Source organism: Aspergillus vadensis (genome assembly GCF_003184925.1).
Source record: "Aspergillus vadensis CBS 113365 unplaced genomic scaffold BO88scaffold_7, whole genome shotgun sequence".
In the NCBI taxonomy this organism is placed as follows: Eukaryota; Fungi; Ascomycota; class Eurotiomycetes; order Eurotiales; family Aspergillaceae; genus Aspergillus; species Aspergillus vadensis.
Window position 1 is genome coordinate 564,338 of NW_020292045.1, and position 11,866 is coordinate 576,203.

Consider the following 11,866-nt stretch of genomic DNA (forward strand, 5'->3'; position numbering starts at 1 on the left):
CAGTATCTGCATTTCACCTGGATTATTCCGTATATATCATAGGATAAAATGTCATGGCCTATTTATTTCATGTTTTTATCAATTTGCCTGCATGTATGTTGCATGAAGTAGTCTAGACTAATTGAGGATGTCGCTGTATACCGTGCGTGGGAACTACCGGACATCGCACTTAGAAATACTACTGTGTAATCCCAAATAGATAATTGCAGTAGATGTATACTATGCACAAAGGGTAATAGTGCCTTGCTACACTGGATTGCACATTTGATATAAGCCCTCAGACCCTGGTGATATCGCAGAAAAGGTGCTCAACCAAACCAGCTACACAACTACACACAACCAACCAACCCAACAGCCAATCCAAGCCAAAAGCACAATATGCCATGAAGAAGTAAATAGCTAGTAATATACAGACACACAATGTTTACATACAACATATTCGAACAGATAAGAGATAAAAGGAAACCAACCCCACAACAACCAGACCAACCCATCCATCTATCTAGCCTCTCATCTCTACCCTCCTCATTCTCCAATCCTCAATCAAACCCACTCACTCAATCAAAACACAACCTAAACCTCAAATCCCCCAGTCCTCTCAAGCACCAACCTCCTAATCCTCCCAACATGCTCCCCACCCTTCCCCTCACTCTCAGACACACCAGCCTCGGCCCTCCTCGCCTCTCTACGCTCCCACTTAGCAGCCCTCTTAGCCGCACGCTCAGCATCCCTCTCCTCACGAGTCAAAACTGCGGGTCTATCCTCAATGGCAGATCCAAACGGCGCAATGATTCTCTCCACAACGTGGCGCACATTCCGGCTCTTCGGGTAGCCGGACGAGAACTCAATGACGTCGCCCTCGCGCAGCGAGTTCCGCGGGTCCGACACCAGGTAGTTCGTTATCTTGGGGTAGGGCTTCTGGATGTGTGCGTCCCAGATGGTGTGGCGGTGGCTGACGCGGACGGTGCGGTCCATGCGGCCGACGGAGACGACGGTGCCGGTCTTGGTCTTGTAGGGGTAGCTGCGGAGGGAGGGGGGAACGGCGGTGGTGGTAGTAGTAGTGGAAGAAGATAGGTCGGCTTCTTGTTGTTGTGGTTGTTGTTGCTGTTGCTCGTTGAGTCGGGGGACGGTGGTCGTGAGGGAGCGCAGGGTGGTCTGGTATAGAGAGGGCGCTGTTGTGGAGGAAGTGGTGGTGGTGGAGCGCATCATGGAGGAGCGCAGGGGCTGAAGAGCCCGGAGGAAATTGGCGGGACGCATTGTGGTGGTGTGTATGAAGGACCGAATGCTCCTTTTGTTGTAGAGATGGTGCTGGGGAGGAAGCACGGCCAGGTCAATCCGCTTGGACGGGAGTTTTTGTAGACGTTGCGGCGGTGCCGGGCACGGGGTACGACAGGAATTATCGGCCTTCGGGATACTCCGAGAAAAGTTGAGAGTCTATCCGCTCAGCGAGATAGCAATTAATTGTCGATTGACCCTGTTGAGCACGATGGGGCTTGCTGCGAGGCTTGCTGTCCAGGCCGGAGGAGCATCGCGGCCGCGGACGAGTTCGCCGAGAATTTCTGAAATCTCGGGCATGTTTGCATGTTTTGCATAACTCTTCTCTACGCATCCTCCGCAGGGTGTCTACACACATGCAAACCTCCTTAGCACCACAACTAAATGAATAATAATCATTAATGAATGCAATATTTGGTGTGTAACTATGTGTTTATATGTAACATGAAATGAACCGCCGACTATTTTATGCCACTGAAATCCTAATAACACCGACGCCCAACGCATATTGTAGAGTAGAGAGGGACCAATGGCCGAGGGATCGCGATATGCTCCCATGTACACTGGAAAAACCAAACGCTCCGATGTCTGTTGCCCAACCATACCCTGGAATTAAGGCCAGAACACAGTGTTCACTCTTGTACTATTCCATACGCGAAACCGAGATGTAAAACTGTAGGAAGAAGCCCTTCGCCACGCCTTGTGCTCATATACCAGTAAAATAGACGTCTTAAATCAATCATGCACGCATCGCCATATTCAATGGATCCTCGGCCGTAAACAATCATACAAAGCGGAGGCACCAAGCTCACTGTGCCACTTGCTCCTGGTCCGGGGTATCTACACCGTTAGAAGGTTCCCCGTTCTCGGAGTTGTTGTCGCTGAAAGAAGCCTTCTTAGCATGGAACTTCTCCGCTGAATGCTCCGAGATGCGAGTCAGTTCGGTCACGAAGGACTGGCCCCAGAATGCACTAGAAACATAGTCAGTGTCAAAGATCCTCGCCATCTCAGATATGATCGAACCTTGTATATTTATTAACATATTTGTCGAGCTTGGAGAAGTTGAGGGCTCTCTGCTCGTCGCTCATGGTTACCGCTTCCTGATAAGCACCCGCCAGCTCTTCGGTGTTCCACGGGTTGATAATGATACTGCCGTTCAGGCTCTGAGCGGCACCCGCGAACTCGGAAAGCACCAAGACACCATGACGCTTCTTCTGCGTGGCGATGTACTCATAGGCCACGAGGTTCATTCCGTCGCGGGTCGACGAAACAATGCAGGCGTCGGAAACCGCGTACAGAGCAATTAGCTCGTCAAAATTGACCGACTTGTGCAGGAAATGGATAGGCATAAATTCAACCGTGCCTGATCATCCGTCAGCTATAGGGTGTCGCCCATAGGCAGCGCGATACGTACCAAATTTGCCGTTGATCCGGCCCACCAGCTCATTCACAACAGCCCTCAAGTTCTGGTATTCTTCCACATCTTGTCGGCTAGGAACAGCAACCTGAACCAGGACAACCTTGCCCACCCACTCCGGATGATCGCTGAGGAACACCTCGAGGGCATGCAATTTTTGGGGAACACCCTTGATGTAATCCAGGCGGTCGACGCCCACCATGAGCTTCACGCCCTGGAATTTTTGTTCCAGCATCGCAATGCGTTTCTGGACCTTCTCCTTCTTCAACCCCTCTTCAAACTTCTCCGGGTCGATGCCAATAGGGAAGGCACCGCAAGCAATGATCTTGCCCTGGAACTCAATCCCATTAGGTGTAGTCGTTAAGCCCCTGGGTATCCATGATATTAGCACCTCCATTGCTTTTGAAGAGGATGTAGTCAATCCAATACTTACAAGAGTCGCGAGCAAGCACTCAAGAAGTGCCTAGTGTAGTCGTAGGTATGGAACCCGATCAGGTCGCAATGCAGAACACCGAGCAACAACTCGTTCCGCACTGGGAGGATTCTGTAGATTTCGCTGCTAGGGAAGGGCGTGTGGAGGAAGAAGCCAATTTTGACATTTTCCTTGCTCTGGCCGATCTCCTCGCGCAGCATCTCGGGAAGGAGCATCAAGTGGTAATCATGCACCCAAATCAAGTCGCCATCTTGAACTTCCTTCGCAACCGCTTTGGCAAAGAGGCGGTTGGCCTCCTTGTATGCCTCCCAGGCGGACTCGTCAAAGGTAATCTCACCGGGATGGTAATGGAAGAGGGGCCAGAGAATAGAGTCTGTGGGCAGTGGGCATCTGTCAGCAAGCAAGCGCCTTCAGCCGGGATCAATGAGGGAGCAACCATCACAGATCCTCGGTATGATAAGGAGATTGATAATACTAACTAGAGAAGCCATTGTAGTGACGATCTGCCAGCTCATCATCAATGAACACTGGCACGGCGTTATACTCCTGCTTCAGGCGTTGCTTCACGACGGGAATCTCCTCCTCCGGGACCTCTAAACCGGGCCAGCCGTACCATTGGAAAGTCGTGGACTTGGACAGGCCACTCAATCCGCTGACCAGGCCACCGGAGGACATGGAGAAGTCATAGCGACCATCATCCGATCGCTTGATGGTGATTGGAAGCCGATTGGAGACGAGGAGCAACCGAGCCTCACTTTGGAAGGTGGGGTTCTCGAGGGAAGGCATGCTGTCGGAATTGGCGGGGCACCGACGCAGATAGTCAGATGTAAGTATGTACAAATGTACTAGTTAGACCGAGTAAGCGACCAATGAGGGTCTGAATTGAAGACAAAGGCAAGAGACTGGCTTATCAACGAAGACGCCAGGGAAGAGGAATAAGAGTAGACGGAGGCGGGGCTCTGGGGTCGTAAGCTGCAGAGACGGTATTTATCGGATTATAATTATTGAGTCTTGTTGGTCTTCAGTGAAGAACCGAAGAACCAGGAAGAAGGAAAAAGCCGGGTTGGTTGTCAGTCTTGGACCACTGTTCACCAATTGAATGAAGCAGAGTGAGCCCAGGCACCGAGCAAGAAAGCTTAGGGATAACAAAGAGGGATCGAGTGAAGGTTAAGTTAGGAGTCAAGAAAAAGAAGAGGAAGAAAAGGAAGGTCACGGATGGCGTGGTGCTTTTTGGTGCTTGGTGCTTCCTGATGCTGGGAAGCAGCTTAAAGGCGGCGGGGAAGAATTGAGGGAGTGACCTCACTTCAGAGACCGGCGCGCGGACCAAGTAACCCAGGTTTGGGCCGAAGAAGAACCAAGAGCAGTAGTGCCGGGAGTCCACCTAGAGCTCCTCACTAGCAAGTTCATCGACAGGGAAAAAGCAGTGAGAAGGAAGACGGAGTGGGCCAGCGAGCAAGCAGAGTCAGTTTGTTATTCCGGAATGTCGCAAGTTGTAGGTTGGAAAATGATTATCGATCACAGCACACACCCTGACAGGCTGCTTGTAACTCCCTTCTTTTTTATTTTTGTCTCCTTTGAAATATTATTTTTTTTGAGGGACTCTCCTTCACAGCCTATCGCTTACACAGGAAAGAGATGACGAGAAGTGGGGGAAGAAAAAAAAAAAGAGGTGTGGTGGAAAGATGAGTTGGGGAAAGAATATTGGGGGGAGGGAAACAAGGGGACAAGAGTAGTAGTTCCGACGAAGTGGGCGATGAAGTCAGAGATGACCAGCGGTCGCAATGGATGCGGGAATCTGGCCAGCCACTCACACTCGCCCTTGGCTTTGGATGATGCCAACACTTCCAGTTTCCCCTCAACGAGGGAAATCTATTATGAGTTACTTACTGAGATACCTACTTCCTCATTTCAGGTCCCACGGCTGCTTGGGGTTCATGTAACTTGATTCGTCTACCCAATCCAAATGGCCTGATGACGGTTCAACATTGTAATGTCACCCCAGTAGTACTAAAGGCTACTGTCTCTGATTCTGGTCAGTAGTATAGAATCCAACCTGACTACTTACTCACTCTCAGTAACATTCTGGGTGGCGTGGGGAGAAAAGCAAGTCATCAGCATACTTTAGATGAATGTTGATCCCCGCAAAGGTACGAACAAACACGAGCGTTGCAGGATTTCAGCACATACACTCTCTCCCTTCTTGTTAACTTTTCTTCCCTTCTTGCTGCCCGAGAGGCGCTTTTAGTCGGGTGGTGAAATCAATACCCCGCTGTTATGGACGGGTCTGGACTCTCCATACTATTTTATCCCATCATTAATGGATTCATTGACTCTGTATATCTTAATGCTTCTGAAACTCGCCACGTCTTATGGTAAAAGCCACATTCCTTAGTATAGACAAAAGGACTGACTGAATACTGTCTGGTGCCTCTTGCAGGTGAGGTAACTGCTATGCAGTTCAGTTGGCCATTTTACCTAATAGCATTCCATGGCACACTCGGTGCATAGACTTACAAAAATCGTATGTTTGACTTGATTCGAGAGGGGACTTCTTTGTCAGATAAGATCAGTGCGCAGGATGCAAGTCAGTCAGTCAGTCTTGGTAGCTCAAGTTCTAATGTGGGGACATAACCAGAGAACATTTTCCACCCATTATCTCTCTCTACCTGGTACTCGGATCTCGCTGCTCCTAAGGTTAACTGGACGATAAGAGTCTCGATAGTCATAATGAAGTCGGTCTCAACCAATCACTACTAGTAACAGAGGGTCCATTATTACTGCATGGGAACTATATGGCATCATATCTAGCATATCTATGTTTCTTAGTTGCTTCTATCTTGGATAATCTGAGACAGCTGTTTTCAATTCTCTTACTACATTCGGTGTCATTCTTGTTGTGTGGTAAGACTGATGCGATGAAATCAGACCGCTAGTTGACAAGGTTATTAACGCCGAAGGAAGGGGGAGCGAATTTGCTAAAAGCTTCACTAGTACTACAATAATGATGTGACGATCTATGTTTTTCTCGTTGATGAGCACGGTATGTCTATACTGGGTAGCATTGGAAGCATGTAAGGGATGATGGTTGTGAATTGACAGGAATAACATCATAGTATGTCTATGATTAGGTGAATATGCACGCACTGCATGGCGGTCACAGGCATCTTCTTGCATCGGTGAGCGGCTAGCATCGCATCCCTAATAACATATGCCATATAATCCCGAAACAAAGATCTACTAATATATCTACTATGATGATAACTCAACAACCCAGTCCTTCTCATAATCCTTCAAAGCGCAGATCGTCCAGTTTCTAGAACCCATCGCCCATCAACATCTCGGCTTACCCGGCCTTCTTCCTCTAATTTCTTCAGAACAAGCAACACTCCATTAGAAGCAGGCAGATGAAGGCTTTCTGGCACATCTTTGTAAATCACCTTGACTAGTTCCAGTGGCGTCCAAGACCGTTTACGCTCCGGAGATGCTTCCCCATCTGCGACATCGAGGTGATTATATCGGAGAACACGAACCACTTCATCCTCTCGCTGTTGGCGGTGCTTGATGTACTCTGTGATCTTTGCTGTCGCATTCTCGATAACAGCTCCGTGGCCCGGATAGCCGCGACCCGAAACCCGGTTCTGCATTCGCTTTAGGCTGCATATATAGGACGAAAGGTCCTCAAAGACACTCGTGCCATGGCCCAAGACATCTGACAAGCGCAGTTAGCCATGAGGCAGGAAGTAGAGAATGCCATGATACTCACGATCACCCGTAAAGACAGAGTCTTCTTCTTCAAGGACAAACATCATATGGTCAACCGTATGACCCGGGGTATGGTATGCTCGTAGCGTTGCACCTTCAACACTGAAGATCTGACCGTCTTCAATGCTCTCTTGGCCGAGGTCTGGATCATTTTTGTAGATGATAGCGTCCGGACATAATGCTAAGAGGTCAGGAACGCCTTTAACATGGTCTGGATGCCAATGCGTAAGGAGTGCCTGATGCACAGTTGCATTCTCTTCTGCCAAAAGAGTCTTGAGCCGGGCTGCCCAGGAGGGTTCACCCTGACCGGTGTCAATGAGGATGCGTTGACGACCTCGCCCGATTAGATACGTATTCGTGCCTGTTGGAATTTCGGTTAGGATGACACGCCTGCACCGCTAAAAGTGTGTGAGAGAGAGAACAAACCTTGCAGAGTGAACTAGAAGAAAGGTATATCAGTTTCTATGTCCATCAAGACCGGTGTGTTATCTCAACATTAACTCACCTTGCCGGGATTGCCCCCCAATATCCGTACGACCGAGGCGCTGAGCCTCTCCACCTCCGCCAGAGAGACTAGCTGGGTAGCCATGTCTCCAGCATATACCACACTTCAGTGCGATTGATCTGCGACTTGCCAGACACCAACTCGCATTAGCCATCTGCACTGCGTCGGATTCTTTGGTTGGGTCCGAGAGCACGCATTGACTCTAGAGGTTGCGCAGAACATAAGCAACATACTTACAAGTATCTTTCCCTACCACAGAGACAACCGAGCAATCACTTGAGGTATGTACTATCGTCGGTCTATATCGCAGTCTTCTATATAGGACTAATACTCAGCAGGACGATCAGAGTAAGAATAGGAATGAATCATCAGACTCACGAGCAATCAGGCTAGTGGGTCAGCTGTACTCAGTCACGTGGGGATTCCAGAGATGAAAGAGGCCGACAATGATATTCTTTCAATTTTGGATGCAGCTGAGAGATTGTGAGTAAAGAGGAGCAGATACTATGAGTCTACTACATCTGAACACTCCTTATCATGATGGATCGGCTATACTATCAGAGTCACGTTTCCGAGGCGGGGTGAACAGCCGTGTAGGCCTCGGTTGAGGAGGGAACTTAGTTATGTCAGCACCAATGAAGTCAGGCCTAATTGCAGCAAGTCGCAAAATCGGGCAAATTGTAACATATGTATGTCCGAATACGCCATTGGGGGTGTAAGTGACCGTTCTGCTCACCGGGAGTGCTACAGAAAACTGATTACAACGTCTACGGGCAAGATCCATCTTGGAACAGAAGGAAATGTGGTATGCACGCAAGCCCTAACATACAGTGTATGATATAAAACAAAAACAAAGATATATCCATGTAGTCCACCGGAAAATCACAGGGGTACAAAAGAAAACAGGCCCAGAGCGGCAACAGAAACAAATCGTTAAATTTTTCGAAAAACGACGCCGGATATTCCCATCATAGAGGTACCATAGGCAGCCGCTTTCGCTTCCAATGCAGTTGTTTGGCATCAGAGCAGACTGCCATGGCGCGAGGGTAGGATAACCAAACCCCGCAAGCAGATCTTTCAGGTATCATATCTTTTCGCAACAAACACAAAAACAGCGATCATAATATACAGACGGGCCTATGAGGCCCATGTCATGCATGTTGGCAATCGCCATTTGATTTAGTTACCAGCCTTGCGGGCCATGGTGTTGAGGGCGGAACCATCGCGGAACCACTCGATCTGGGACTCGTTGAAGGTGTGGCTGAGCTTGACGTCGAAGGAGGCACCTTCCTTGGGGTGGACACGCAGAGTGACGGGCTTGCCAACCTCGAGCTCAGTGCAGAGGAGGTCGACCTTGTCCTCGGGCTTGATCTTGTCGTAGTCGGCGGGGTCGGAGAAGGTAAGAGGAAGCATACCCTGCTTCTTCAGGTTGGTCTCGTGCTAAAGGAAAATGTTAGTTCGCGTCCCGGTGGTTTTGATAGTAAAGACTGGATAGCACTTACGATACGAGCGAAGGAGCGGGTGATGATGGCAAGACCACCAAGGTGGCGGGGCTCCAGAGCGGCGTGCTCACGGGAAGAACCCTCACCGTAGTTCCAGTCACCGATGACAACCCACTTGATGCCACGGGCCTTGTAGTCACGGGCAGTGGCGGGGACAGCATCGTACTCGCCGGTGAAGGCGTTCTTGACCTTGTTGGCCTCACCGTTCTCGGCGTTGATGGCACCGATCAGCATGTTGTTGGAGATGTTGTCAAGGTGACCACGGTACTTCAACCACGGGCCAGCCATGGAGATGTGATCGGTGGTAGTCTTGCCCTGGCACTTGATCAGGATAGGGATGTCAGTGGCATCCTTGCCATCCCACTTCTCGAAACCAGCAAGGATCTGGAGACGGTCACTGGAAGGAGAGACAGCGACGTTGACGCCGTCGCGGTTGGTGGGAGGAGCCTGGTAGGTGTCACGGCCGGGGTCGTAGCCCTGAGCAGGGAGACCCTCACCGGTGGGAGGCTTGAGCAAGAACTCCTTGCCGTCCTTGTCCTTCAGCTTGTCGGTGAGAGGGTTGAACTTGAGGGTACCGGCAACGGTCATGGCGACGACAAGGTCGGGAGAGGCGACGAAAGCGTGGGTGGCGGGGTTGGCATCGTTACGACCGGTGAAGTTACGGTTGTAGGAGGAGATGATAGAGTTGGGCTCACCCTTCTTGACGTCCTTACGATCCCACTGTCCAATGCAAGGACCGCAGGCGTTGGCAAGGATGACACCACCGTACTCCTCGAGGGTCTTGAGCTGACCATCGCGCTCAATGGTAGCGCGGATCTGCTCGGAACCGGGGGTGACGGTGAAGAGAGACTTGGACTTGAGACCGTGGTCAAGGGCGTCCTGAGCAATGGAGGCGGCACGGGACATGTCCTCGTAGGAGGAGTTGGTGCAAGAGCCGATAAGACCGACCTTCAGCTCCTCGGGCCACTTGTTGGCATCAACGGCCTCCTTGAACTTGGAGATGGGGGTGGCCAAGTCAGGAGTGAAGGGACCGTTAACGTGGGGCTCGAGCTCAGACAGGTTGATCTCGATCAGCTGGTCGTACTCCGCACCCTCATCCTCGCGGAGCTCCTTGGCGTACTCGCGGGAGAAGTTACCAATGTGCTGACGCTTGGTGGCCTTCAGGTAGTCGTACATGCGGTCGTTGAAGGGGAACATGGAGGTGGTGGCACCAATCTCAGCACCCATGTTACAGATGGTGGCCATACCAGTGCAGGACAGGGAGTTGACACCAGGTCCGTGGTACTCGATGATAGCGCCAGTACCACCCTTGACGGTGAGGAGACCAGCAACCTTGAGGATGATATCTAAATTTTACTGTTAACGCTCGTCCGATTGTGCAAGACAGATCAGAAATCAACTTACCCTTAGGAGTAGTCCAGCCAGACATCTGGCCGGTGAGCTTAACACCGATGACCTTAGGGGCCTTCAGCTCCCAAGGGAGACCGGCCATGACGTCGACGGCATCAGCACCACCAACACCAATGGCAGCAGTGGCGAGACCACCAGCGTTAGGGGTGTGAGAGTCGGTACCGATCATCAGACCACCGGGGAAAGCGTAGTTCTCCAGAACGATCTGGTGGATGATACCGGAACCGGGCTTCCAGAAACCGATGTTGTACTTGGCAGTAGCGGAGGCAAGGAAGTCGTAGACTTCCTTGTTGATGTCGTTGGCACGAGCAAGATCCTTGTCGCCACCGACCTGGGCCTCAATCAAGTGGTCACAGTGGACGGTAGTGGGAGTAGCGACGGAGGGCATGCCAGCGGACATGAACTGGAGGATAGCCATCTGGGCAGTGGCATCCTGGCAAGCGACACGGTCGGGGCGAAGCTTGAGGTAGGAGCTGCCACGCTCAATCTCCTGTCCGTGGGGGTCGTCAAGGTGAGAGTACAGAACCTTCTCGGCGTATGTGAGAGGACGGCTCAGACGACGACGAACGATGTCGAGGTTCTCGGACATCTTCCTATAGAAGTGGTAGTCATGTTAGCTTACAGCTCATTGACCTGAGAAGACGCAATTGAGAGGTCGCGCCCGATTCTCCAGACAATCAAGAGTGCTATCATACTTGTAGTTGATGTAGTTACCCTACACAGGCATTGTTAGCGGATCATATTCCCAAATCTGGCGCCCGCGCTACCCGAAGCCAGCCGAGACGTAATGGAAAGTTTCACTCACCTTCTCCAGGTTGGACATCTCGACCTTCTTGTCGAGGGGAGAGTCGGTGACGGTGGCCATACCCCGAGCCCCGAGCATCTGCACATTTTATTAGTATTCCTGTTCACCGAACCATCGCACTCCCGCTGTAATTTGGTGATGCGAGCTTGAACTGGATTGCGGGTAAACGCTTACAAGGCGGGACTTAGGGGCCTAGAGAGCAGACCTGGTTAGTTTCCATTGAGCTACAAAGACGTCCAGCTAGATGCATTTCATTCCTGAACAGAATGTCATGACTTCTTCGCCAGACGGGGGACAAACGTGTCAGGAATGGACTTACCAGCGCACCCATGCGCGCAAGCCTTGTGGTAATCATGGTGGAAGCTCTCTATGCGAGGTGGGCAGGGCCGCAACACAGGAGAGCCAATCCAAACAACAGCAAAAGCTAGCTTCGACGGGAGGAAGCAGCAAAAGATGGAGTGGAGTGGGAAAGGAAGAGGAAAGGAAAGGGATAAAGGAAGAAAGGGAAAATGGAGTAGATAAAAAGGAAGCTTGAGTGGGAAAGAATTCTTGTTTCCACCACCGAGAGCGATTTACTGAACCGGAGAAGAGGACCCGTAACCGCTCCTGACAGTACCGACCTTTACGCAAGCGTTGCATGCGACCGGAGAGAAGGAAGGTGGCTGGACCATCCGTGGGACCCCTTTCTTACCGTATGGATACGGATACACCTGTAATTTCCGTTTGGCCTGCAGACCTCGCTCCCTCCTTTCTGACC

At 50.9% G+C, this 11,866-nt stretch overlaps 4 protein-coding genes across 4 annotated transcripts; all 4 read right to left on the reverse strand.

Moving 5' to 3' along the window:
* Positions 1-362: 362 nt before the first annotated feature.
* BO88DRAFT_403619 (uS17 family ribosomal protein) lies at positions 363-1,512 on the reverse strand. The gene has a single exon (XM_025706405.1). The coding sequence runs from the start codon at positions 1,255-1,257 to the stop codon at positions 574-576; it is 684 nt and encodes a 227-aa protein (XP_025564476.1). The 5' UTR covers positions 1,258-1,512; the 3' UTR covers positions 363-573.
* A 468-nt stretch (positions 1,513-1,980) lies between these two features.
* On the reverse strand, positions 1,981-4,011 carry BO88DRAFT_252701 (glycosyltransferase family 20 protein). The gene is made up of 5 exons (XM_025702228.1): positions 3,605-4,011; positions 3,126-3,498; positions 2,690-3,060; positions 2,299-2,638; positions 1,981-2,246 (listed from the first exon to the last, which is right to left on the reverse strand). Exons 1-5 carry the CDS (start codon positions 3,909-3,911, stop codon positions 2,084-2,086), a joined length of 1,554 nt encoding a protein of 517 aa, XP_025564477.1. The 5' UTR covers positions 3,912-4,011; the 3' UTR covers positions 1,981-2,083.
* Positions 4,012-6,054: 2,043 nt separating this feature from the next.
* On the reverse strand, positions 6,055-7,878 carry BO88DRAFT_403621 (putative metallo-beta-lactamase domain protein). The gene is made up of 6 exons (XM_025706406.1): positions 7,771-7,878; positions 7,630-7,716; positions 7,393-7,511; positions 7,314-7,326; positions 6,889-7,248; positions 6,055-6,834 (listed from the first exon to the last, which is right to left on the reverse strand). Exons 3-6 carry the CDS (start codon positions 7,474-7,476, stop codon positions 6,416-6,418), a joined length of 876 nt encoding a protein of 291 aa, XP_025564478.1. The 5' UTR covers positions 7,477-7,511; positions 7,630-7,716; positions 7,771-7,878; the 3' UTR covers positions 6,055-6,415.
* Positions 7,879-8,571: 693 nt separating this feature from the next.
* Positions 8,572-11,464, reverse strand: acoA (aconitate hydratase ACO1; the record flags this gene model as incomplete). Its single annotated transcript, XM_025702903.1, has 6 exons — positions 8,572-8,832; positions 8,895-10,240; positions 10,299-10,897; positions 11,000-11,019; positions 11,110-11,187; positions 11,429-11,464. The coding sequence occupies 6 exons, from the start codon at positions 11,462-11,464 to the stop codon at positions 8,572-8,574; spliced, it is 2,340 nt and encodes a 779-aa protein (XP_025564479.1).
* Positions 11,465-11,866: the final 402 nt, after the last annotated feature.